This window comes from Xiphophorus couchianus, chromosome 24 (assembly GCF_001444195.1).
Source record: "Xiphophorus couchianus chromosome 24, X_couchianus-1.0, whole genome shotgun sequence".
Classification (NCBI taxonomy): Eukaryota; Metazoa; Chordata; class Actinopteri; order Cyprinodontiformes; family Poeciliidae; genus Xiphophorus; species Xiphophorus couchianus.
In genome coordinates, this window is record NC_040251.1 from 15,634,456 (window position 1) to 15,662,000 (window position 27,545).

Genomic DNA, 27,545 nt, shown 5'->3' on the forward strand with positions numbered 1-27,545 from the left:
CTTTATTCTGCTAATATTACGACTATATTCTCATAATTAAACAATAACAAAAATGTTGTACAATTCACCAAATGGATGATTGAAATAAAATCCAAGAAAAAAAATTTATTAAATTAGTTTTAAGCCAATAGTCTATGGTTGTAATGTGACAGAACATGGAGAATTTCAAGGGGTCTGAAACTTGACCGGTGCCGGATCTGGATATTACTAAAAGTAACAAACATTTCGTGGCTGAGCTTTGATGAGATTAGAAACAACTGTAAATGTTCCTCCGAAACGTCAGCAGAACCTCAAAACTAAATGACGGCTGATAAATTACCCATTGTGGTTCTGAAATTGATGCGCTCCGATATGCTGGACTTAGATTTGATGTCATATTTAACAAATGGCTAAATAGAAAAACACAGAACACAAGAGTTGTTTTTTTTTTTTTACAAATGTCACTCTCATCTCCATGTGGTGTTCGGGAAAGAAAAGACAGTCCTAACTACTGACAAGCAGGGATTCTTATGCAATCAATCTGTTTCGTAAATATCTCCCACTGAAGCTGACGTGAAATATGTTGATACATAAAAATGTTGCATCAGCAGGAACGCACCCTGTGCTGTAAGTAAACATCTTAATAGGATGGAGTGTGTGCCGCAGTGCTCTCAGAGAGCAGTTTGGAGCCATCTGGACAGCCTCCAGCATGGCTGTGCAACACACGCTCTGAGGTGTTTAGGCTAGCTGAGAAAACTTTAGGTTCACATCCAACTTGTTCAGCTCTGTGCCATGTGTCTCTCTCTTTTGCAGGTATGTTCTGCTGCTGTTTATTCTGTTCTTCATCCCGGGTGTGGTGATGATTATAGCCTACGGTCTGATCTCCAGGGAGCTGTACCGAGGCATTCAGTTTGAACTGAGCCAGAACAAAGAGACCGCTGGTGAGATTCGTCACAAATCCACTCTGACCTTCAAAAAGCTCCTTGTTCCTGTTGATTTCACTAACCAGATTTACTCTGATTAGCTGTGTTAGAGGAAGAGATGAAAGGATTTACCTAAGTTTTGTAATGGGATTCTTGTTAATTTTGCCTCAAGCAGAGACTGACATATTTTTTGAACACCCATAGATTTTGCACCTGTGACATCCAAAATTGCACTTCCTCTCCGTCTTCCTAATGCCAAGCCACACTGGAGCGCTATCTCACGCAGGAGCAAAAGGATAATCCTGTCTGGAAAAGCTGAAACAGAGTCACGTCTGGCGAATTATACTTGCTCTATGTGTCAGGATAATCAGCTTCAACATAAACTAGACAGCAGTGAGTTCGTCAAGGCTGTGGCAGGCAGCAAAAAATAACCACCAGGGTCACACTTCTTACTCTTTTATGAAGCAGAAAATCACTAACATTCCATCTGAAACATCTGACATTCCTTCCTGATAACCACCCTGAAATACACAATTAATAAAACCGTATTACGTGTTTTAAAAAGCACCTAAACGTATATCTTATTCCAAAATTTGACATGTTACAACCACAAACTTCAATGTATTTTATTGGACTTTTATGCGATTGCGAATGAGAAAAAAAAGTCACATTTTCTTACAAACATATCTAAAATATATGATGTAAATTTGTATTCAGCCCCCCTGATTTTGGCCTTCCTTCTCGCCAACCTCCACCACAGTTTTGAGTCCAATAGGTCGTCCTCCAGTGGAGTGCCTCCACTAAAAATTGTCTCAGGTACTGATATATAGTGATTGAAGCTGTCCAAGAAGATACGAGCAATTTACCATTTTGCAGTCATAACAATGTTTTATAGCTTCACCATTTTCAGCTTTTTTTTTTTCAAAACATTTTATGGTTCCACTGAAGAACAATAAAACAAGTTATAAATTACATTGCGTTTTATTAGCCACACATTAAATAAAAACCCACATTTGATCATTGTTGCCTTGTCACCGAGCTACATGGCGCTACATCAAGCAGAAAAATCCACAGATCTTCAGCAGATTGTGCCTGGATTGTTCCTCTTGAATGACATTTGAGCTCAGTCTTTATTCATGGCAGTGTCCTTGGGTATAATTGGGAGTAGGACCACTTCCTCAGATTAAAACCAATCCTACAAATTGTAACACATGGTAGCTTTCAGCTTTTTCTTCCCAGAAAAATGCTTTTCCACTATAACTTATAAAAGATAAATGATCACGTATAACTTTGCAACAACCTCTACTGTCCACCTTGTTACTTAATAATATTAATAAACATTATTTCACCAGGTTTGTCTCATTGAGATTAAAAGCTCTCTTTTACAAGAGAGACCTGGCCTCAGTTACCACGCATAGTCACAATAAACATAGATTTACAAAAAAAACTAATGCAAAAGGCCCCAAGTAAAACAATTGCACTTTACAACTTAAAAGTGATGGGATCTATTATGATCTTAAATACACTTACAGACACTAATGTTTAAGTTTAAGCTCTGAATGCAACTATTCCATGAGGCTGAAGCAGAAAAACTAAAAGCTTTAAAGTCTTGAAAAGCACTTCATGAAATGAAATCAGACTTATATTGCACTTTTCAACACTTCTCAAAGACGCTTCACAATGAAATCAGTCATTCCCATTCACACATATATTCACAAACTGATGATGGAAAGCTACAGAAGTGGCCATTTTGCGCCATTGGTCCTGACCAGCAGGCGAGGCAGGTAAAATGTCTTGCCCAAGGACATGACAAAGGCGGACAGAGCAGGAAGCAAACTGGCGACCCACCGATTATAAGACGAACAGCCCTTCTTGTCAAAATGCCACTGTTCAAACGTATCACCAAAAAGTATTGGCAGTTCTTGAACCTTTGCCACTTGATTGGAGTGTATTCTTAAGTATCAGTGATATGTCTATTAAATGCCTATACTTTGTTTGCTTTACCTATGTAAAAGTGTCCCAATCTGACAGTGTACCCGGTTCCTTCATAGGCCAGAAGAATGGTGTAGGCAGGGCTACGGCAGGGCCAAGTGAGGATGACGATGGCTGCTACATCCAGGTTTCCAAAAAGCCATCATTTGCTGTGGAGCTTCCCACCCTCTCGTCCTCAACGACCACCATCCTGAACAAAGCTGAGCGTGCCCGTAGCAACACCTCCGAGGCTAAGCTGCAAGCCAAGAGGCGAGTCATCCGCATGCTGATGGTGATCGTAGCTCTCTTCTTCATCTGCTGGATGCCCTTGTACTCGGTCAACACCTGGAAGGCCTTCGACCCCAAGTCCGCCGCCATCGCCCTCACTGGAGCACCCATCTCTTTCATCCACCTGCTGTCCTACACGTCGGCCTGTGTCAACCCCATCATTTACTGCTTCATGAACACGCGTTTCCGCAAGGCGCTGCTGTCCACGTTCGCCTGCTGCTGCCGCAACCGCCTTTGCCGCCGAATCTGGTGGCGCCGGAGGAGAGAGGGGGAAGACGGCATCAACGCCACCTCCATGGGCACATCGATGGTGACCTCCATGTCCAAGTTTAGCTACACCACTGTCAGCTCCGTTGGTACCTGCTGAGCCTGAAGGGGAGTGAGGTGGTCGTATCGGAGGCTGTCAGAAGGCATCGTTGAGTGCACCATCTGTTTTTTCAATCTTCCGTTTGTCAGTCCTCATCCTAATATGCTGAGTCACGAGCTGAGTAATATCCACGTCCTCATTTAAAGGCCTCTCTGCAAAGGTCCTGCTCAAATTCTGTGTGCATGATTGCAGAAAGCAAGGCGTGGAAAGTGCCGTTTCAACGTGGTGACATTCTTTTACCTCTTTTAATTGGCAGCAACCGCCTTACTGCATCCAAAAAGAGAACATCAAGTGCCTGTGCTCTTGTAGCTTTGTCTGTCATGATTTCTTGTTCATTTGGTGGAATGAACTTCTCTCGGTTAAACAAAAGTTACAAACTGTACACATAAATATTGTCTTTATGTTGTGAATGTGCCAATGAAAAATGTTTTGTCAGAAAAATTTCTCATTACGCTTTTAGCTTCTTTTGAGTTCATTGCTGTGTAACACCATGATTTTTTCTGAAAGTCTGCTGTGCCTTACAAAGTATCAAAACCTCTTGAGCTTTTCCAGCTTCTGTCAACCGCAAACAGCAATGTAGCAAAACAAACTACCGCACAATTCTGGACATTAAGGAAAAAGTACACATTTTTGTTTTACAAATAAATATCTGAAAAGTAGAAAGTACTTTTGTATTTATCCCACCAGATTCAATGAGTAATTGAGATATATTGAAAAGTGTTCTAGTTTTATAAACTAACCGTATTTTAAACGTCTCTCAGCAACTTTCTCCTTGACCTGTGGCCTTGGCGCTGTTTGTTCAATAATGTTCAGCTAAGTTTATATTTGCATTAAATTATTTATAGCTAGGATTACTAGCTTTGGGGCAATTGGTTGCATCAGATTTAATTTATGGGTGTCAGTGTGAAGGGGACAAATACATTACTGTTACAATACTGTTGTTCATAAACACATAAAAACCCAATAAAATTAATCAAAATTAGTGCCTTTAGCAAGACATAAAGGAAAAATTCAAGTTTCAGGTGTAATATCACCTTTGTAAGGCACTGCATTGTCATTCAGTGAATAATATAATTTATTTTCTAAAAGAAATCATTTGAACTTTCAGATATCCATGAGTGCAACCTAGCTGCCCAGAATCATTACATTGAAATAACTGAAGGCTACTGTATGAGCACGATTCTATTTGTCTGCTTTAGAAGAACAGCTAAGGAGAAAAGCTAAAGACAGTATGTAAATTCATAAAAGGCATTTCTACAACCCCTGGCAAAAAGTATGGACTCACCAGTCTTGGATGAGCACTCATTCAGACATTCCATGCTGTAAAACAAACCCAGATCAAAAACATGATACAATATTAAGGTCGTTCCAAAGTGCAACTTGTTGGCCTTCAGGAACACTCAAAGAAATGAAGAGAAAACATTGTGGAAGTCAGTGAATGATACTTTAATTGACCAAACACAGGGAAATAAATATGGAATCACTCAATTCTGAGGAAAAAAGTATGGAATCATGAAAAACGCATAAACAAAAGACCATTCAAAATACATCACTAGTATTTAGTTGCACCACCTTTGGCTTTTATAACAGCTTTCAGTCTGTGAGGCATGGACTTGATGAGTGACAAACAGTATTCTGCATCAATTTGGTGCCAACTCTCTTTGATAGCAGTTGCCAGATCAGCTTTGCTGGTTGGACCCTTCTTGTGGACCATTTTTTTCAATCTCCACCACAGGTTTTCAATTGGGTTGAGATCTGGACTATTTGCAGGCCATGACATCGACTGAATGTGTCTTTCTTCAAGGAATGCCTTCACTGTTTTTGCCCGATGGCACGATGCATTGTCATCTTGGAAAATTATTTCATCATCACCAAACATCTGTTCAATTGAAGGGATGAGAAAACTGTCCAAAATGTCAATGTAAACTTGTGCATTGATAGAAGAATTAACCACAGTCATCTCCCCAGTGCCTTTGCCTGACATGCAGCCCCATATCATCAAGGACTGTGGAAATTTGGTTGTTTTCTTCAGGCAGGCCTCTTCATAAATCTCACTGGAACGGCACCAAACAAAGGTTCCAGCATCATCACCTTGTCCAATGCAGATTCTTGACTCATCACTGAAGACAACTTTCATCCAGTCATCCACAGTCCATGATTGCCTCTCCTTAGCCCATTGGAGTCTCGTTCTTTTATGTTTAGGTGTCAATGCTGGTTTTCGTTTAGCTTTCCTGTATTGAAATCCCATCTCCTTTAGGCGATTTCTTACGGTTCGGTCACATACATTGACTCCAACTTCCTCCCATTTATGCTTCATCTGTTTAGTTGTACTTTTTCGGTTTTCAAGACAAATGGCCTTAAGTTGTTTGTCTTGACGCTTTGATGTCTTTCTTGGTCTACCAGTACGCTTGGCTTTAACAACCATTCCATGCTGTTTGTATTTGGTCCATATCTTGGATACAGCTGACTGTGAACAGCCCACATCTTTAGCAACCATGCGTGAAGGGTTACCTTCCTCAAGGAGTTTCACAATCCTCTCTTTTGTTTCAAGGGACATTTCTCTTGTTGGAGCCATGGTTCTCACCACTCCACTTCGTCCAGCAGCCCTCCAAGGTGTCATGACTGCAGGTGTTTTGAACTGCACACTAACGGGCACATCTAATCTGGGGCAGGTGTCCATTTAGGGAACGGAAATAGACTGGGTGTGTCCTTTTTTTTCTACCTCCAATTTGAGTGATTCCACACTTTTTTCCTCAGACTTGAGTGATTCCATATTTATTTCCCTGTGCTTGGTCAATAACAGTATCATTCACTGACTCCCACAATAGTTTCTCTTCATTTCTTTGAGTGTTCCTGAAGGCCAACAAGTTGCACTTTGGAACGACCTTAATATTGTATCATGTTTTTGATCTGGGTTTGTTTTACAGCATGAAATGTCTGCATGAGTGCTCATCCAGGACTGGTGAGTCCATACTTTTTGCCAGGGGTTGTACAAAAGGTAGAATTCAAATGTTTTGAATTATCTGAATCCAAAAAAGGACCCAGAATAAAGTTTTCCCTTTGTCATGTTTCTCAAGCAGGCAATGCGAGATGTGTGATATGCTAGCATGTTGTAGGTATGCAGTGTAATATTCCATTGCAAATATCCACAAAGTTTGAAAACTTAATTTTTCCAATTTAAATTTTCTCTGTTACTGTCTTATCTGAGCATCAAGCACAGCATGGAACAGTTTATCTCAAAGGGTCTTTTAGGCATTGCAAAGGACAGACTTTAGGTGTGCTAGCAAGAAAGCTACAAAAGGAACATGTTGCTTCTCCCTAGAATGGGAGAACGTTACTATAGGCTGAGATTGTGTTGGAAATAAAAAAGAAGAAAGATTGGTGACTAGGATGTCTTTGCACTGGGTTTTTTATTTATTTTACTACAGTTTATCATGTTATTCTGCCAGTTTTATCTATACACTCTATTTTTCACCTGCAGTGCTGCCAGCATGATGGATATAGAACTACAGTAAAACATTAAATCACCTGATTTATTCAATTACAAGATAAGAACCAGACATGACTGCCTTTGCTGTAGCATTATGCTAGCAGGGCATGATCTTCATAGGCAGATACAACCTGATGGGATCCAATAGAGCTGTGGCACTATGGAGTCCATGGGGTCAAGATATTGTGGCCATGCAGTGTATATAAAGTGTCTACTCCCTTTACAGTAATATGCCAGGTTTTTGTAAAGAGAAATGAGATAACGATCAATCATTTCAAAACCATGATATAATAAAATTATTTGTTGGAGGGGAAAAATTAGAATAAAAAGCGTTATGACTAGTTTCTGTGTTGCCTTTTTATCAAACACTCAGTTTTAATTACTTTTATTTCTAATTTTCTCCATTTATTGATAACTCTCTTTACTGTGCATTTTTTGTACCCTTCTCCTTACTAATACTTTTGTACAATTTGGACATTTTTACCTGAAACTAAGAAATTACAAAGGATCAAAAGTCTCAATAGCTAAACTTTATTTCTGGTCCAAGTGTGAATTTAAGTAACCTGAAACTGAATCAAATAGATTCCTCTGATGGTGTACACACTTATGACACCATGTCTGCTCCTTTCACATTAAAGCTGACTTTTTATATCCACTGCATGTGATGAGATGATCACGGAAAGGCTTCCCATTTTCAAAACAGTTTTGTGGGTTTTATTCAGTGTGAAGTCCACCTTAACATCAAACATGAAGTGCAGGAAGGGAAATAAATGTAAACATGAAATATTTGATGTGGAAAATGTGTGTGTATATGTCCATGATTATGTAGACAATGGTTGTTTAATGTTGTGCAACAGTGTTGTTGGTGTGCTAATGCTGTTGTGTCGACAAGTAATAATTTAATAAAAATGAAAGCAGAAAAAACTTGAGCTAAAACATTTTATTACATTTATTTATGTTTATCCAATGTAATTTAGTAGTGATGAATTGGGATCGGTAAACACATTTTGGTTCAACTGAACTTGGTTCTACTAAACTCTACAAGGTTTGGGTCGTTTTCCACCACCACAATGTACGCAAGTCCTCATGAAAATGCAGCCAGAAAAGTGACGGGATTTGTATGCAACAAACCATGTAATGGATTCGCTCCAATAACTCAACCAGTTACAACATCCCCAAGCCAATCAATGACATGCAGTCGACTCGCGTCACATTTTCAGCTCATTTCATTTCAAGTAGAAATAAAAAAGATGCTGAAAACTTTAAAAGTCGAGTTGAATCAAGCAGAGGAGGTACTAGTGCAAAAAGGGGCTTAAGATTTGTTATTCTGGGAAGTTAAGGACAGTTTGACCAAGAACCAGATTTTCCATTTCCTGTTTTGCTTCTTTCCACTTGAATCCTTCTCTAAATGTTCTAGAATGACGAGGTCTATGGCGGCAAACTTCTGAGTTTTTTTTGTTAGTTGTTCAAATGATATAATGATACAATATCTCTCGAATTTAGGTCAGTTTTGAAACCAGTTGCACCATATTGGTTTTTGTTACTGTTTTGACTTTATTTGATGAATTAAGCATGAAATAATACACACACCTTTATAAAATTGCAAACTTTAAGGTATTTGCAGCCCCATCTTATGTTCAGACCCAGCGGAGTTTAACTTCCTGGAGAAATAAAGAAAATTGAATTAGGGAGTATCATAGTGTTCATCCACTCTGCTGTATAACAAATGGGGCTCAGACAGAGTTGTTTATGAAACTGAAATCTGCAGTCGAGCTGCTGGTCTACACTGAATACTGATGTAGGCAATCCTATTGGGATATAACATAGCTCAACAAGCTCTAATAGTCCATCGCTGAAAGGCTGGTTAGGCCTTCTGTTGTTCTACTGTGGCCCATCTCTGCAGCAAAATGCAGAATGTAGTGCTGCATTCATCCTCACTTACTCTGCTCAGTTATTCTCTGTGGCCACTGTGTTGTGTTTTCAAATGCTTTACTTAAGTTCAAAGCTCCCATTTGCTGGATGAAAAGGTGTTACTCTGGCCTTTTCCTGCTGGGCACTTTCAATTTGCAAAACTGAAATCAAACTCATGAGAGGCTTTTAGATGTTTTTAAAGGCCAATCAAGTTGATTTCCAAATTTTTTATGCAGCCTTGGGAATGAGAAACCTTTATACCTAGCCAGAATACAGCCACAAAAGTAGAACAAAAAGATTAAGATAGGCTCAAACGAAACCTATAGTGGTTCAGGTTAATGTCAGCTTTTGATTTAGACATTTACTGTCTAAATTTCACTTTGATATTCATGTTATAGTTTTAAGAAATCTAAATTACACAGACATAACTATATAAACTTTGACTGATGAGACAGTGAGAGTAATTCAGATAACACAGCACATATTACATGCCAGGATATTTTAAAACATGCTTTTATTGTATTTGAAAAGCTATTAGACAGCTAGCTTGAAAGCTAATTTCAAGCTAGCTGTTCTGTTTATTACGAACGTTTATGCCACAGATTATGCCTTTAACAATATCCGAAACAATAAACTGAGAAATGCCTTGCAGTAATTTCCAGCCTCCAGAATCTAATTGTATATGAGGAAAATATGGTCTTTAAAAGTCACTGAGTGAAGATAAACATGTTTAAGAGTGAAGGAAAAATAAAATTAACTGTTCACAAACATTTAATGAAAGTAGCTAAATCTGACCACACTCGATAAGGTTTATTCTTTGTCTGATTCAGCTCAGGTGTAGCTTCAGGAGGAGGAGTCATCACAATGTGGAGATTAACCAATCAGAGGATGACAAAGGGAAGCCATGCTGCTCTGGTCAGCTGATAAGAAAAACTGAATATTTTTTTGGGCGGGGGGACAGTCTTTAAAAAGAGAGAGAATCCAAGAATCCAATTATATTGGGTTTCAGAGATTATTCACGGTCACTAAAATATGCACACGAGGACATTCAGGACGCTCTCTGTGTGGCATAAGATGTTCTTTTGGCAAATGGTAAGAGTCAGTCAACTGCATTTTAGAGGATTCAATCATTGGCTGTTGTTTAACTTGTTAAATTATGAACATTGTCACATTTGTTCATTACCAAATCAAATTTGGATGGAAACAATTCATATTTCCATTCATGAATTTAATCTACTACTCCAAAATATGGATGTGATTGTCCTGCAGTGAATAACTTAACACTGCATCCCAACATGGAGTAGTGCCCTAATTGCATCAGTTGGCCCCAGCAGCACAGAAATAACAGGATTCGTGTGAACCAGTGTGATGTGCTGCTTTTTGTCCTACATACGGTGAGTGCTGACAGCTTAGCGCTGTCATGTCTTGTCACTTTCAAGTTTGGTCCTTGTTTTTCATGCCATCCAGTTGCACTCCGTGTCCCCAGAGCCCTTCAGCTACCCACCCACCCACCACCCAGCTTTTATCTTTTTCACAGCAGAGGCGTATAAATACATGAATGACAATAGTGTGTGGGTGACAGCAGAGATTTTGCAGGCACAAGCGCAGTCCGAGAGAGCCTTACAGGCAGCGGCGGCGAGCTCGGCTCCCAAACTGACAATTGGCAAACCGAAATCCCAGAGAGCTTTACTTGTAAACACTCAGCCTGACAGCTTCCCCTCTTCGTGCTTTTGTAATTAAGTCAGGAAACAATGAGTGATTTCTATTCTTTTGCCTGTTTTTGCTTTCAATTATTTTTCAGTGAATGAATGTGCTGGAAACATTCGAATGAGCCTCCAGTTGTGACTACAAATTTCCCTTAAAGGAAGGTTTTAATGGAAATTTGCTATTTGCAATTGATTTCCTTTACAATGACTTTAATATGTGCTTTAAACTTTGATTTTGAATCGGCTCCAGCCAGGAAACAGCGTTTTATCTACAACAGTAGTTTAAAGAATATAGTGGGAAAACCGCGACTATATTTTCTTAAGTCTACTTTTAATTGGTTGGTCAAGTTTGTGACAACACCTGTCCTGAAAGTTGGTAAGACTTGAACGTTTTCTTGATCTAAACAGGGAAGGACGTATAATCAGAACAAAGGAGTAGAAAGAACATTTTGCCCAGCCGAGTCAAAGCAATGGTTATGGATTTGTTTGCAGTAAATGTCTTACTTCTGTCAATTTTTTTGTTTTTGAAGTTCCTCCAAAGCTTTATTCTGTTTTTTCTCCACACATTTACTTAGTCAATGTCACAGGTTAATTTTAGTAGCTCACGCTGGTGGTGTGTTATGGGGAAGGTCAGGGGGTTCCTTATTTATGGCATAAAGTTCACAGGAATGTCCCATCTGTCACAGCAGGGATAGGTTGATGTTTTGGTACCCAGTGTCTCTCTCTACCTCTCTGACCTAGGGATTGCTGTTTCCTGTGTTTTGCTGTCGATCTGCATCCGTGTTGTGTGGCTACTCTGTAGGGTTCCTGGTATTTGTCTGCCTAGGGCTGCTGCAGTCTCTGGGAGCCGAGGCTACCTGACCATTGCTGCTCATTGACTTAAATCTGCAAGGTTTGTATTTTTCTCACCATTGTACAATCTTATTAGATTAAATGTGTAAAAATATCAACATGGCTTTATATTTTATCTGTCCACTTCGACGTCAGATGCAACCCTGATTGAATAAAGTCAATTAAGTAATTTGGTTACCATCTCCGGCTGTTGTTTTTGAAGAGCAAAGCTGCTCTGGCTCATGTAGGCAACCAGCTTCTCCATATGCCTGAAATGCCATGACAAGTGAAAACAAAACAACGTAATCAATGTCACTCAGTGACTTTTCATGTCCAGATTGTTTACAAAACCAGCAAATTCCAAGAGACTTCTTTTAGTGAACCAAAGGCATACATGTGTTTACAACATCATGACAGAGAGGAACGACTATTACGAGTTTCCAAGTTTTGAGGACAATGATTAACCAAAAAAAGAGGTTCCTTTGCTGCATTGGACCAGAACTGAGCAAGTTGTTTTGGTCCTACTTCCTCATGGTCTTGGAGAATTGCTCCTCAAAACTATTTGTCATGCTCTCTGGCTGAAAAACCAGCTCGGTGGGGCTCTTTTCCACGTTATTCTCACCAATCACGCAAAAGTTTCCGATACAGAATGGGGTGAAAAGTTCACCAGGGAAAAAAAGGGGTGGACGGCATGAAGACGGGAACAAAATAATCCAATTTTCACCATGCAACTCCGACAATGAAAATCGCAATTCTCTAACTAGTTGGTTAGAGAACTAGGTTTGTGTGCTATCTAAATAACATGGCACGTTTCCAGCACCAGAGATGAAAAACCCATTACAGGTCCTGTTCTATGAGCACAAGCTGTTGCAAATTGGACCTGAAATGAGCCTGAGGAAACCAACAGTGTTCATGTCGGGTTTCCTTCCCATCTCCAGCTCTCTCTCAAATATTCCCATTAGTTGCTTTAGACAAGGCATAAACAAAAGCTTCATTTGCCTCAAGCGTCGATACGATACGTGAAACTAATTTCGATCAGATCTGGTCAAACGTGACAAATCGACAGCAAAATTGCAGCATCATCCTCCCCTCCATTCGGCAACAGAAAGATATTAGCTCCTCTTTCAGTTTTAATTTAAAGTATTTTTGTGTATTGAAGAAATGTTTTTGTGTTTTCACCCCTCAGCAAACACTGACAAATAATCCACGAGTCAATTACAAGACGAGGTTTCTCAATTATTTATAATGACTTCCTGGAGGGCCGTTACAAGTAAAATAAATCCTCCGTTGGATGGACGTCTCATTTTGTTGTCTTGCTAAATTATTCACTTTTTTGTGCCGTTCACCTCGAGCACAGAATGAAACATTTTGTTTTGGCCTGCAGGGTTTGCTCCAGAGCATTTGTGAACTCTCCTTTTTTCTATATTTTCATACTTTGCTTTGCTCAACCCAGCACCTGGTATATCCCCTGCTGCTTGTCTTTACCGAAGGCTAGAAAGGAGAGACAAGAGAGCCTTTGGAGACGCTCCGTAACAGCCTTTGAGGAAGCATCGTAGGTGTTAAAATACATGCCTAAGATTATAAAGTTACGCTGGTTACTCAAAAAAAAAATTACCTCGGAATGACTAATTCTGCTATTCACTCGTCTAGGAATAAGATTCAAGCTCTTCAAATGCATGAAGAGGGATATAAAAAAAATAGCGATGGAAGAGACAGCATCCCTTGTGAATACAGTCAAATCGAAGTCTACGGGGGTTGATCCAGCCTCCAGAAGCTCAAACTAAAGTCACAGACTGGGATGAGAGCTGAAGAGTCATCACTGCTGCAAAGCGCCGGCTTTAATCACTTGTTCAGTAGCCGATAACAACGGCAGTACACCTCTTTTTCCTTATATTCTTCAGAGAAATGATACTGGCTTGTGTAAAAACAGAAACACATTATTCTTCCCCAGGCAGTGCAGATGTCCATGCAGACTTTTTAATATTTTACAGAGAGAACACGGACAACACAACAGTGTTTTATTGTGGTAATGAATATCTGTTGAAGGCTGGGGAGCACTCAAGGCATTACTTTAAGAAAACGCTCTCCGAATTAGTCTCTAAAGCTATCCCACTTTGTACGGTAGATTCACAGTCTTAAGGGGATTTAACGCTGTAGTTCGGAGTAATACTTTATCATTTTATCTTGTCATAAAATGATAAATGATGCCAATATTCTTCCTGATTTCTTCAAGTAGCAGTTCTCCACATTTAGTAGATTTAGACGTTTACTTGTCTTTAGAAGCTAAACCAGAAAGAAATTGTGCAAATAAACCAAATATGGAGTGATTAAACTCTGCTAAAACAATGTTAAGGTTTGTAAAGCAACTTCATTTTAATATCAGACTAATATAACCTAAGTAAATGCAAAAAGTGCAGGGTAAAAAGCAATTGGCTCCTTGAAAGCATTCATTAGGGTTAGGGATAAGGCCAGTTGGTGAAATAATAGCTTTGAGATTATAAACAAGAAAAAAAAAGCAATTATGAAAACTCTTGCTTGCAACAAATCACTGAAAAACCTGAGAAGACTTTGGTGTAATAAAGATAAATGTTTTTTTGTTGTTGTTTTTGGATGTTCACCATAAGCTAAACTTAATTATGTTGGATTATAGAATTATATTTACATATATATATAGAAAATGGAAACATTGTCCATTTTAAGGATCAGAAAGCCCTGTCTGTTTGCTATGTGCCTTTGCTATTGAAATAATTGGAGAGACCCTGTTCCTTGGCACAAATGTGCAAAATGGATGGCTGGGGCCAAATTGCAGAGAGAGGGGTGAAATGGAATTGGACCTTTGCCAAACAGAGCCTGAGATGAAGGTCTGAGATGAAGATGAAGGTCATTTTAAAATGTAATCCAAAATATCATGGAGAAAACCACCAACACCAAACCTCCAAGTAGAAACTATGAATGTTTTATACTGTACTAGAGAGAAGTAGGATTAGAATTAATAACTATGATTATTATTTTATTGAATGCAAGAAGTTAAGGGAGCCAGATCATTTATGCAACAGCCATAAGGCTGCTTCTGATTTAAGCCAAGAATGTTTTACCTGGGTTATGTGAGACGCTGGAGCTCGGTCTGTCTGCACTGTGCCAGCTGCTTGCCAATTCCTACATCATCTGTCATGTCAGCTTTTTCTTTCACCCGCAGGATTCTGTAATGGGTGGAAAAAGCACAACGTCAACTGAATGGGAAAGCAACACCTGTGTTGCACCCAACTGTGCCTATCTTCCTGAAGTGCAGACAGATATTTTATTCGGTTTCTAACCATTGTGTAGGAATTCTCTCATTTTCTCTTCACATGTTGCCTCATAAAACATGAAACAAGTCAGATTGATAGCTGCTAACTTAACTCACTTATGAAGAACAATAAATAAGGAATAGAAAAGGTAAACAGTGTACCACAAAAACAAGGAAACAGACAATCTGACATAGAAGTTGGACAGTTTGGTCTTTAATGCTGGTATTCTGCATGTTGAAAACAAAACTTAGGATAAACTTGGTGGTTAAACTATGACCAAGTGTGATTTTCCAGTGTTGAGAACTTGCAGAGTCAAATGGCAGGTTGGTGGAGAAAGTAAATAAGGTTATATTTTAACAAAACGAAGAACAAGGCAGAGCTAAAGCAAACAGAGTCTCGCATGAGGAAACACCACTGGCAATGCAGACACAAAGACTGAGAATAAACAGAGAAATTCATGAGGATATACTCAGCATGTATACTAAGGGAGGATAATGACAGATGTGCGCTGCACGTGGTATAGTCAAACTTAACAAAAAACACAAATGAAGCGGGCTCTGATAGCAAAAACTAATATGGTTATAAAACAGGAGGAACCAGAAATAAATAAAATTGTTACAGCACCAGAACCGTGAAAATTTTAGCATGTACAGAAAATGTTATCCTATTGACATTCTCTTCTTAAGATATTATTAAAAATGCAGTTAAAAGTCTTCATCTTATCCAAATTAAAAAGTGAATTGATATTTCCCTTGATGCAGTTGATTTCTTCCTGTTTATCGAAGAAAGAAACAGCAGCTTGTTTTTGTAAGCATGTGTATAACTCATAACTCTTCTGTTTCCATTCACCACAAAACTGTGCAAATTGGAATTACAAAAATTAATTTGCTTGTAGAAACACAACAATTTAGAGAAAAACTCATGTTTTTCTATAAAAATATTTTTGCGCTATGATGGGGAGGCTTTTTTAGCTGTATCGAAATGTGATCAACAGCCAGATGTTACTACTGGTGAAAATGACGAAGAAGACGACAGGAAGTGGTTGGAGGATGATGGTGAGACGGGGTTTTTTTTTACAATTAAAATCATATGATTTTAATTGTTATATGATCATATGATTTTAATTGTGCTTAGTTAAACACCTCAATTGGGAATGTTTTTTCAACATTAAAAGAATATTTTGCACATATTTGTAATGGAGCCGCAGCTAGCATCAAGCTAATTTTGATCTCCTGTTAAAGCAGGCTCACAAGGATTTCTCTAACATGACAAAACTTTCTGTGGTATGAGCTTTTAAACTCAAGATTATTTAAAATATAGATAAACGTACTTATACTTCCAAATAACAGAATCAATGCAAGTGCAGTAAGGATCCATAGAGATTACATGATCTCATGCTATGTTATGCAGATGCTTTGTCTACGCTGATGAACATTGATCCAGTATTGCTAGTAGAAGCTGCTCAAATTGACAGCATTCCGTTCTACTTCCTAGATAATTCAGCTTTTAGTTATTTGACAACTTGGTTGGGCTAACAGACTCTTTATTGACCAACTTCTCAGCTTTTTATGCAATTATTACATTTAAAAAACAACAAAATTACTCAGTATTATCACAGAAAAGAAAAAGCTGACTAAAATATTGACCTGGCAACCCAGCTCTAGTTGCCATCCTTTGCCTTAGCGCTCAGGTGGTTTCTATGACTTCCACTGCCACTAACGGGCGTGCCATTCGAATCAGTCTGACAACCTGACATGGAAAGAACACCTCAAGGTCACCACTTCCACCTGAACTGGATGTCAGTTTGAAGCAAGGAGACACATTTGTCACAAGAATCAGTGATGTCCTTCTGTTTTTGTGTTTCTTCACTTCTGAGGGCACGGGTTGGTCTTTGAGCAATCTGTCATTTAGTTGCTAAGAAACTAAAATCAAAAGAACATTCTCTCCGGTTCAGTATGCGACACCGTCCTTGCACATAGAAAATGATGCCTGCAGTTTGGAGGCTGTATCGACCTGAGATAGGTATGCCAATTCTGAAGTTTAGAGCATATAAATACGAAAATTGTGTGCATATGTCTGAGGAACAAAGGAATATCCTCCTCAGCTATTTTCTGCTTTTTGACAAGACTGTCCTAAAATTTCATTAAGTAATTTCTTGGCCTGTCTTTTGTGAGGGAAGAGAGATGAAATCCTATTCTGGCATTTGTTTTGTCTGTGCTGGCCATCTCCAAGCCAGGACCAACAGCTTGATGTACTTGGCAACGGCTGTGCATACATTTTCTACATCAGAGGGAAGTGTGAAGAAGTGTCGGTATAACAGGTTTACGCTCTCATCTCTGGTAAAGTGTCTTTCTTCTTGTTTCTATGACGGTTCAAGAAGTGCTCAGGTCGATTTGGAGTGATCAGCAAAAGGTCAAATAGGCTCTTGAGACTAATGAATAATAATAATACATGAATAAACCCAAATAGTGTCACAAAACCTTTAAAAAATTATGTGAGGCCAGTTAAACAAAAAAAATGTTCAGATGTGAAGTAAAAGGAGGCTGAGCATGTTGATTTAAACGAAAGTTTATCAATTGGTTAATTGGTTGAAAGTCCAACTTTTGGTGTTCCAGTTTTTTTATTCACACATTTCCTTTAGCGTTTTTAAATCCCGAATGTTTTCGGATAATTTGGCAACAAAAACATAGAGAAGCAGGTTGCCAGGCAGAGTAAAATATCCATATCTGATTTTAAAATTAGTAACAGCAAAATATGACTTCAAATGTGAAAGTAAATAGATTGGTACCAGTTAGACGCACCTTAAGAAGAATATTATCTTCGTCCATGCTTGATACAGCCTTTGTTAGCACATTAGCATCCATCATAGCATCTGTAGTAACAAATACATTCTTAAAAAATAAAAGATGGTACTCTGGCGTTTCATATATCTACACCTTAATTTCTTAGAAATGGTGACGCTTCAAACCAAATTACTTGCCAATGCTAATCGCTAATGTTAGCTCTCCTTTTAGCAACAAAGAACCCTTACTCTCACTTTGTGTTGAAACCACTGTAATAATGTGTCAGCATGGTTAAAGCATAAACCAAGGTTCACTACATGCTAAAGAAGCTTAAAAATCTGAGTGAAAAACTAATGAGAAACAAATCAGTGCTGTTGATTGTTTCTAAAAATATCCACATGCATCATCAAGGAGTCCAATCATCTAAACATTCATTAATTTGATAATTACAGCAGCAATAGTTCTCATGTTGTTAATAAGAAACCTGTCAGGCACCTTACATGCAGAGTCTTAGCTTTAAATGTAAGCTTTTCATGAAACCAAATTTAATTTAAGTCCCACAGTGAGATCTGGATGATCTTTTAATTAGGGATACTCCACTGGTTGAAATAATTACTGTAAGCAGCTGCATGTCTAACTCTGCTACAGCACTGACCGAGAAAGTTGGCACGCATCAAACACCGGCTCCTGGTGATTGATTAATCCTTGTCTTATTATGTAAGTACAGTCATAATTTGTCTCGCAGCTGGATTCAAACTTTCTGCTTATCTCATGCTGCTTTCTAAATCATATTGTAGCTTCATAATGAATTTTCACTCTTTATTGGAGAACAGCAGAAGGAAAGAAAAGAATGACGATGAAATGCCGCAGCAAAAGGATCTTTTCTTGTATGCAAATTGCATGTTAACGTCCGTTTCAAAAGTCAGAACTATGCATTTTAAACTTATGAAATAAGAGGGAATTTTATATCAAAACACAGCCTTAATAATTAACTTGTGGCATTTGGTTTCAGCCAGTGCTTCAAACAACAACCAGTTGTGGCAAATAGTTTCACACCAAGGGATAAATCCAAACTTTATGTTAAATACACATAGATTTGTTTAGCCAATGTGAAGCTCAGAAAGGCAATAAATAAGTAGAGAAAGGAGCAGGAATACACCCCAGGTTTACATCTCAAATGTAATTTCACCAAGCCAAAGTGCAAAAAACCCATAACGGCGTTTCAGAGCACGGATCGACACCAATGATCGTGTGGAAATCAAATTATCGAGGCTAAAGAAATCAGCTGTAGCACTTTTTTGAGCTGGCGCCACGGGTGATGTCTTCCAAACTGGGAGAAGTAGACATGCTGCTCACATCCTCCTTGCTTCCCTTTGCCTTCTGATTTACTCCTGGCTCCATTTCCAGGACTCTTGGAGCATCTTGGAGATGAGGAGGAGGGGAGAGATCATCTTTCAACTGTGTTGACATGTCATTATGAAAATGGAGTCCTCTCTGGCCACGCCACATGGCTTAGCGGCCTCTTGCTGCTGGCTCCGTTCACCGACCCAAATGCGAGCCAACAGGGCTGTCAGAGGATACTCCCTTGGCTTCGGAAAGGCAGAGATTATGTGCATAACGACGGAGTGACAGATAGAAGTGGAGAAAGAAAGAAAACAGTTTTGTACTGTGCAACTTAAGCTTGCACTTCACAATTACTTGATATTTTGCGTTCATCTAAAAGGTGTCAAACTCAAGGCTTGGGTGCCAAATCGTCAAAGGGACAGTGAATACAATCTGATCAAGATTTTTTTTAAGTTAAATCAAGCGGTTTTTTGCACCAATTCGTAATTGTGAGTTTGTTGCAAACTTTCTCCAAAAATGGTCAAAAACATGGAGTTTAAGCGATGATCACTCCCAATCTGCAGGTGGCAGTGTTTCTTACTTCTACTACACAGATCCCTCACTTCCTTGATGTCAGGTTATAGTCTGGGATAGATGTGAAGAGCGACAAACAGACACATTTACCATCATACGTAAGCATAAATATCGCAGAATTCCTTGCAAATATTTCTATAGTAATACCACAAAAAAAACTCTGTGGTTTGGATCACAAAAACATTTGCAAAATCATGGAAAAGATGTTGATATTTTAACAGTTTCTTCATGGATTTTATCAATCCATTCTGCTACAACCTGCCCTTTTAGTAGCCCAAAATGAAAATAAGTTTGACACCCTTGATCTACAGTATATCAATATATTAATGCCAAAATAAGGATGTTTCAAGGAGTTTGAATACTTTTGAACGGCGCTACACATTCAGAGCTGCACTTAATGAGCTCAGAGGCTGAAAAAAGGCTGCTCTGTTACCAAAAGATGTTTTTTTCATCACAAATAAGCCCCTTTGGTTAAAATTGGTTACTCTTCTCCCAGAGAGTACGTGCCCCTCGGAGTGACATCAAAGCAACAGGATTAGGTGTTCATTACGGGGAAAGAAGCTCGACTCTCATCACATCTGAGATCTCTGGGGTTTCACATCCAGACAGAGATGAAAACAGATTTTTGAACTTTTCACTACAAGTGAGTTTGGGTTCAGTGTTGTTTGAAAAATGATACTACATGTTTTTGTAGGATTGAGAGTTAAAGGGCACTGAATAAATCAGTCCCACCAGGAATGATGAACACGTCCACAATGTAGAAACACGATTAATGGAAGTTTGCAAACTGTAAACTTGCTGCAAAATCTATCTAGTTGATAAACCATTACGTCAGATCAAAATGAGATATTTCAAGTTCTCTATGGAAATTCTCTGTAATAATTTTCCCCTAAAAAGAAGAATGAATGATTCTGGTAAACATGGCCGTTGGTCCAAGTCCTAAATCGGCACCATGTTCTTTTTCTGAAACATATCATGTCATTTTTGATCTTGTAGTACTTTTGGTTGGCTGCCCACTCTTGGGAAAGTTCAACATTTCTTCAGATCGGGCCATGATATGTTGCGCTTTCTGATCTTATAATACTTTTCTTTCTAGTCTGTTTGGTTCGAGCCAAATTGGATGAGTCTCCATTGGCAACGTGTGCCATTAGGTGTCCAGTTTATCCAAAATCTCTGGGTATATTTAGTTGTTGGGGGGTTTCCCATTCAGTTGACGCTGTGTTTGATCTTCCGCAAGTATCACCGTCGTTCATTCAGTGACGTAAATCCACGGGACAATTGACGACTGTAGTCTGCTGCCAATAAATTTCCTCGGCTTGGTTCCACAAAAGGGAACCGCGAAGGATGTGCAAATGGAGACGAATTTGTCTGGAGCTGATTGGGACAAACACCTGTTGGGCTTTAGCCTACTTCATGTTGTCAGACAGGTCCTAGTCAAAAGATTTCTTTATTCTACAGATCTGACAGTAATCAGATTTGGTTAAGAATTATAAAATTTAACTCAGATCTTCAAAAAATTATGATTCAACAAGCAGCAGCACTTTACCCTTTTTAATTGAAATAATCATTTAAAAACTACTTTGTGTACTAAATCAGGATAAATCAGATTTTAAAATTTGTGTATTGAGTTCAAATATTGAATTGTGCCAAAAACAGAAGAAATCTGTAAGAGGGCAAATACATTTCCACAGTTCTGCATATTCTATTTAAGTTAAATAAATCTGAAATCTAATTCAGCCAGGTTGTATTTCCTGTGACACGGTTAGTTCCAGTATAAATCATAAACTGACTCAGATGTTGTGGCTGAAATCATTATTTAATGCCTTAACTGGAATTAAGGTGAATAAAATATCTCTTGTATGACATATGTAGGATATTAGTGACAAGTTATTTATTATGACCTATGTCTTTCTTTTTTCAAAGCAAGGCGATGACATTTCAAGTCAGCATTTTTACCCGATTTCCTGTAAACGTGAATCTGCCACTCAGTCAAATCGAGTTAGAGATTATGTCTCTTTTTCCTCAGAGTGAAATACAAATCATAATTTAACTCCAATGGGATAAACATCAGTCAGTAATGGAGCTGAAAGAGAGGACTTGACTTGAGCTGCATGCCAGTCATCCTGATTGGCAGCTGGCTCGGAGGACTGACAGTGAGGAGGAGTAGCAGGAGCCAAAGGTTGAACGCTGGCTCCGTTCTCAGCACCTGGCACCTCCATTGAAGGAATCACAGGACTCCCACTGGCTTAACGGTTCCTTTATGCCATCAATAAAACAATCAGAGTTCTAGTCTAGACAAAAATTAGGTGGGTATTATTTTACATAAACACTTCTGGACATTTTTAAACCTCTGAATATAATATACAAACCAGCAGAGATAGAAGTAGTATTGACTCTACTTGTAATTTTTCGCAGTTTGGGTTGTTGGAATCTTAAAATATATAATGTCTGTTTTGGGTATTTCATGCGATATGCCATCACAAACTAGTGCATAATTTTTTCGATAAAAGATTGACGAGGAGTCAAATTCAGCCAGGAGATAGGCAGTAGCAGTATCTCTTTTTTTCTCTCTTTCTACCAAAAACTGGATAATAAAAGTCTTCAGTTTGGTGCTTTGGTCTCAACTAGCCCTTTTTTTGACTAGCAATATTGTTTACAAAGACTTCAAAATTCATTTTATTTGTCATTTTCTTTATTTATTTTGGATATTTAAAATTTCTTCCAGTTCCAGTGTTAAATATTCATTAGAATTTAAAGTTTGCTGATCTTTGAGAATGTGACCTTGCCATTACTATTTCGCCATTACCATTATATTACTTAAAAATAGTGTCAAAACAACAATATTATCATTTATCACAATAACTTCTGGAACAATTTATTGTCCAGCAAAACGTGTTATCCTGACAGGCCTAGGCAGTAGCATGATGATAGATGAGAAAAACCTACCGGTTTAAATCCAACCAGCCAATATTTTTTAAAAATGGCTGATAACAAACAGACATTCTCTGTCCAATCTGACTGAGTTTGAACAATTTTGCAAAGAAGACCGGGTTAAAGTCTCTAAATGTACAAAGCCAAGAGATTTGCCCTGTAAAATGGAAAATCATGTACATTTCTCTTTCTCCTTCACATTTATCCACTGATTTCTTTGTCAATTTGTTGAAATCCCTATAATTACACAAAATATAAAAATAAGTACATGCCGCTTTAGCATGCCGCTTCCAACCAACTCATTTCAATAATGACCAACAGAGCCAACAAAGAGGGTAAATTAGCGTAGAGTCACTAATGAGGCGACCTGCAGATAATCACAGGCTGTAATTCACCAACTACACACACAGCCTGAGTCGTACTGCAATATGCAGGAACACACTGTTATCCAGGTATTCAGCTCATGTTTAAAAGCAGGCCATCAAGTCAAATCAATTCACATGACATTCAATCTGTGGGGATCAAAACACAAAGTAGAAAAGGGTCATTATAGTCTGATCTTACCCTTTAACTTTAATGACCCATGCATATTTTAAAACCACTTATATTCAGCCAGGTTATTACAACTTCATATTTACATTTTTATTTTACAATTACTTTTCTCTTGTCCATGGGAACCATTTTCTCTTCTTGTTTGAAGCTTAAATGCTGCATATTTTAGTGCAGAAAGTGATACAAAGCATCAATGAATTAGGTACTATTATTATTTAACTTTTCATAACTACATCTGTTTTCTAGCAACAAGCTTTACAGATTTCTTTGGAAGTGAAGCAAAGAGGCTTCACAGGAGGAGTTATTTTTTGCCCTCTTATGTAAATTGTGACCCCTGAACTGGGCTTTTACTCTCCTGTCCAAGTTGCCAAAACCAAACAAGCAGCAAAGTCTCTTTAAATCTGACGAGCAATAAAGCTTTCACTTCTCAAAGCCCTGGGGTTGCACATACGTCTCCAGAGAGGTAAAGGTCAGAGTAATACTAAGTAAAAGCGTCACAATTAAGAGATGTAGATGAATTATGTTTTGACAACTTAAAAGAGGCAATCTATCCTTGAGAGGAGGAGACATTAATCAGCCATAACAAGAAGAGAAAGCAATAATTACTTGTTCATCTGGGTTCCAAAATCTATTTTGGTTTTATCTTTGCTTCTCTACAGTGATCAAAAACTAAATCTGGCCAGATGGGAACATTACAAAGATGCACTGGACAGTCTGAAGATGTAGAGTCAAAATAACTAGGGGTGTAAAAGCGCTAAATAAACTAAATCTTTTTGTTTTTTGGCACAGAAATAGTCTCATGAGGAATCAACTAAATAAAAATAACATAATATCCAGAACTTGTAGATGTAGCAGCTGATCCACAGAGGAGGAGGAACTAAGAGTAAGGAAAATATGCAGTAAAATATATCAAAAATGACAAAACTAAGCGCTTAAAGTAGCTGGAGGCACCATTTATGACTTTTGATTCACCTTTTCCTGACCACTTCCGGTGAACCCTCAGTGTTTTTTTTTGGTACTGCCCACTTTATTGGATTTAAAATAAAATGGTCTGTAGATGAGTTATGCTTCAATGGCGGTTCAGTTCCACTATAAATACTGAGAAGGAATAATAACAGGTCATTAATTAGCATGTCAGAGCGGGACAAAGAGCAAAGATGGCGCCTCAAGATGCAAAAATAAGAATTTAAGCTTGACCTAAACCTGCCTCGTAAAAACCTGAGATTTAATTAGTCTCCTTGGTCTAAGACTTAAGTCTAACTGACTATTTTTTTTATCATGTATTTAAGAGCGAAATGAGCTACAGACTACGAGTTCTGCGCCTGTTTTTCTGTAAAATTACGATTGTTAGCTAGTGTCATTGGTGGATTATTAGGGGATTTTAACGCATTATAACAACTTTCCCATGTAAGATGAAGCTTCATAGTAATAAACACATTAATTTGCCTCAAATTGAACGTTATGATAAATGACTTTGACTCATTTATGAAACAAAATAAGCGCAACTTACCCCAATATTATTTCGTTGTTAAGCGGTCATGACAAGGGCACTTCCGGCTGAAAATAACAAAATAAAAGCTCTTCCTGTTTCGTTCATTCTGAAGTTAAAATTTCTTAAATTTGAGCATATTATTTCAAAACTACTTAGATTTACTTAATTACATTTACTTTTTTGTAGAATGTTCATCTTTTCTTTTTTTATCAACTTATTTTATTGTGTTATCGTTTTTGTACGTTTTTGGTGAAGTTTTAAACCTGTTTCTAAAAGACTGACTTTTTGGCAAAAATTATTTCTAGTAGAAGTTGTACTGCATCATACGTTTTACTTTTACCCGAGTAATATTATTATGACCAAGTATCACCACTTACTCTAGCCACCTCAAGTAACTTCAGTTAATTAAAAACAAGCTTGTTTAAACCAAAAATGCACACAGACACACAGCTACACCAAAAAATACTGTCTTCACTTTTTGGAATAAAGGAAAATGGCACAAAATAATATGTTGACTGCATTGTCGAACCATCTGAATAGTTTTGAATTGAGACATTTTTTCATTTTCCTTTTGCAGTTTTGTGCTGTGCAGCAATTCAGTGTTAATTTAATTAAATTCCTCCTCAAAATATTCTGTATCACTATACAATACACAAGTGAGAAGTTTGGTCACACTCTCATTTAGTCATCACACAAAGCCACTCTTTTTGAAAGAACAAAAAAAGAGCTAATTACTGAAAAAATTATGCCTTTTTGCATGTTTTTCTTGAACTTTAAAGTTTCTTTTCATTCTTTTTCTTTTTCAAATTTAGGAAAAACTTCTTAGTGTCATTTTTTGCAGCAACATTTCCAGATATGGAATGAAAGAAGTTACCATTTCTTATTATAGCAAATCTTTTCCTAGATAGTTTTATCAAGAATAATATCCTCACTATCTGATCCTCTCTCTTCATGGCTCCTAAACTAAAATCCCTATTTTCATCCACCTCTCACTAAAACATCCTTCTGGCTTTAGAAATCCATCAATTTACAACTTGCCTCAGCAGAAATATATGCGGGGAGATTTGTACTTGCATTCAAAGTCCATTTATAGAAAGCAGTCAGGTTTTTTTTTTCCTGACACTCCAGCTAACCGTGAAATTCTGAGCGTTCAGTGCAAATGAATGACATTAACTGAGAGAAAACGCCCTCGCCTGACACTTTTTCAAGCCTCTATCAGCGCTGTCTGGTTCTGTCTGCCTGGCAGTTGCCATATCTGAAGCCAGAAGAGAAATATTTCATTATTTTTCGATTACTGGACGTTTTTCTTTATAATTAAACTCTATTTATCATGTAAATTAGCCCTTGTTTTTTTGTTTTCCCTGCATAGCCAAAATGGATGTGTTATTTTCAGTTTTTCCTCTGAATAAAGTTAACCTTTTCATTCAGTTATTCACAGGCGGCTTTGGAAAGCTCCACAACAGCTGAATGATGAGTTAATCTCATTCCCTTTTTTTGCCTTTAAACACTGATTAATTCATGAGTGCTTCTCAGAAAAGAGGAATACTTCAAATGACACCAAAAAACAGCAGTTTTCTAGGCTCTCATAGCTGCAGCTCTGCCAATAGCTTCTCCCTCAAGGTGGAAATAAAGTCATTTACGGATTCTTGTGAAATAGATTCCCTGAACCTAAAAACATTTGGTTAACTGACATCCTGCTGTCTCTGACTGCTTTCTTTTCCTTTATTTTGACTCTTTTAACACTGATGTCATTGGAAAAGCTCTCCTTATATGAAATATATTCAGGAAAGTACAGCAAAAACTTCCTGCTTTAAATATATAGCTGTTACAAAACTTAGACCATTAATTTTATCTTTCCCCCCGTTGAATTTGTAATTAGATTCTTGGTCTTTATTTCCTGTTGGGTAGAATATTGTGATCCTTTAAGAGTGGATATAGATCTGTGTTTCTGCAGAAGGTACATAATTAAATTGTTGGCTTTTATCAGAAAAAATGAGTAATCATACAAAACCAACGCTGGCTGCAGTCCACCGACTTCCTGTTCATCATAGGATTGGTTTTAATAGTTTTTCTGTTTTTTTTAAATAATTTATCATTTGGTTTATACCATTAAGCTGACACTGACCAGTAGATGCTCTAGGATGTTCCAGGACATCCGGTGACAGGGAACATAACGGTATTTCTGGGCCTGACTAAATCTTTGGACCATAAAAAATCCAAGACATTAGAGCAAGATCTAAAATCGCTGAAATATTGACAAAACCAGTTTGGCAATCCTGAACTGGATCTCAAGTGGGTATAAAACATAAAATCTGTAAAGTCACATCTTTTAGTCCTACCTCAAACTTAAAAGCCCAATCGTTTGATCATTAAGGATCCAAAAGGAAAACCAGTGGTTTGTTTTTCCGCCTAATCTTTTAAATTTTGGTTGGGTACAAATCTTGAATTTCCAGGATGCTAATCACTATGCTAACAGCATTAGCATGAATCTCATTATGTAGCTATGTTTGCCACCTTTTGCTAGCTAATTTGCAGACTTTGTTAGTTACTTTTATTTAAATTACAGAACAGTTTGTCTGATGGAAAACACACTTAGAGACTGTTATCAGCTTGACCAGTTCTCTTCCTGTGTGAAACTCTTTCTAAAAACTAAAAGAAAGGTGTGTAAAAATCAATTAAATGGCTGCAAAATTTTGGATTATTCTGATCATAAATTACTGACATGTTCCATTCTCGGTAGGTGTTCTACACAGGAAGATAATTGGTGGAGCACAACCTCATATTTCAGTTTTCTGCATTATTAATTATTGGTTTTATGGTAATAAAATAGCCAAAGAAAACATGATGATGGAATAATAACTTGAAATAGCATAAACATTGAGGTTCTTACATCTGGATTTGTTTTAAGATGATTGGAGTCAGCTTTGGTTGTTGCTCTTCTTGGACGACTCCATGACCAACTAATTAAGTCAGAAAGCTCAGGAAAATAACCTTTTAAAAGAATTCCACCTTGAACTTTAATTTCAAATGAATGTGCATACACAATATTGTTTTTTCCCATCCAGACTGGAGTTTTGTTCTTGTCTCTTTTTTCCTCAGCCAACACTTGACCGGTCT

The 27,545-nt window shown here is 37.8% G+C and overlaps 1 protein-coding gene and 1 long non-coding RNA gene across 3 annotated transcripts in view; one reads left to right on the forward strand and one right to left on the reverse strand.

Moving 5' to 3' along the window:
- cckbra (cholecystokinin B receptor a) overlaps positions 1-4,218 on the forward strand; it is a 35,633-nt gene extending 31,415 nt beyond the window's left edge. Inside the window, exons 4-5 of the mRNA XM_028010978.1 lie at positions 793-920; positions 2,954-4,218. Coding sequence (XP_027866779.1) covers positions 793-920; positions 2,954-3,528 — 703 coding nt within the window. The 3' untranslated portion in view covers positions 3,529-4,218. The remainder of the gene's footprint in view (positions 1-792; positions 921-2,953) is intronic.
- LOC114140772 (uncharacterized) overlaps positions 1-27,545 on the reverse strand; it is a 36,764-nt gene that overhangs the window by 4,632 nt on the left and 4,587 nt on the right. For both annotated transcript variants that reach the window (XR_003594678.1, XR_003594677.1), the window contains exon 3: positions 14,562-14,666. This is a non-coding gene — a long non-coding RNA (uncharacterized LOC114140772). The remainder of the gene's footprint in view (positions 1-14,561; positions 14,667-27,545) is intronic.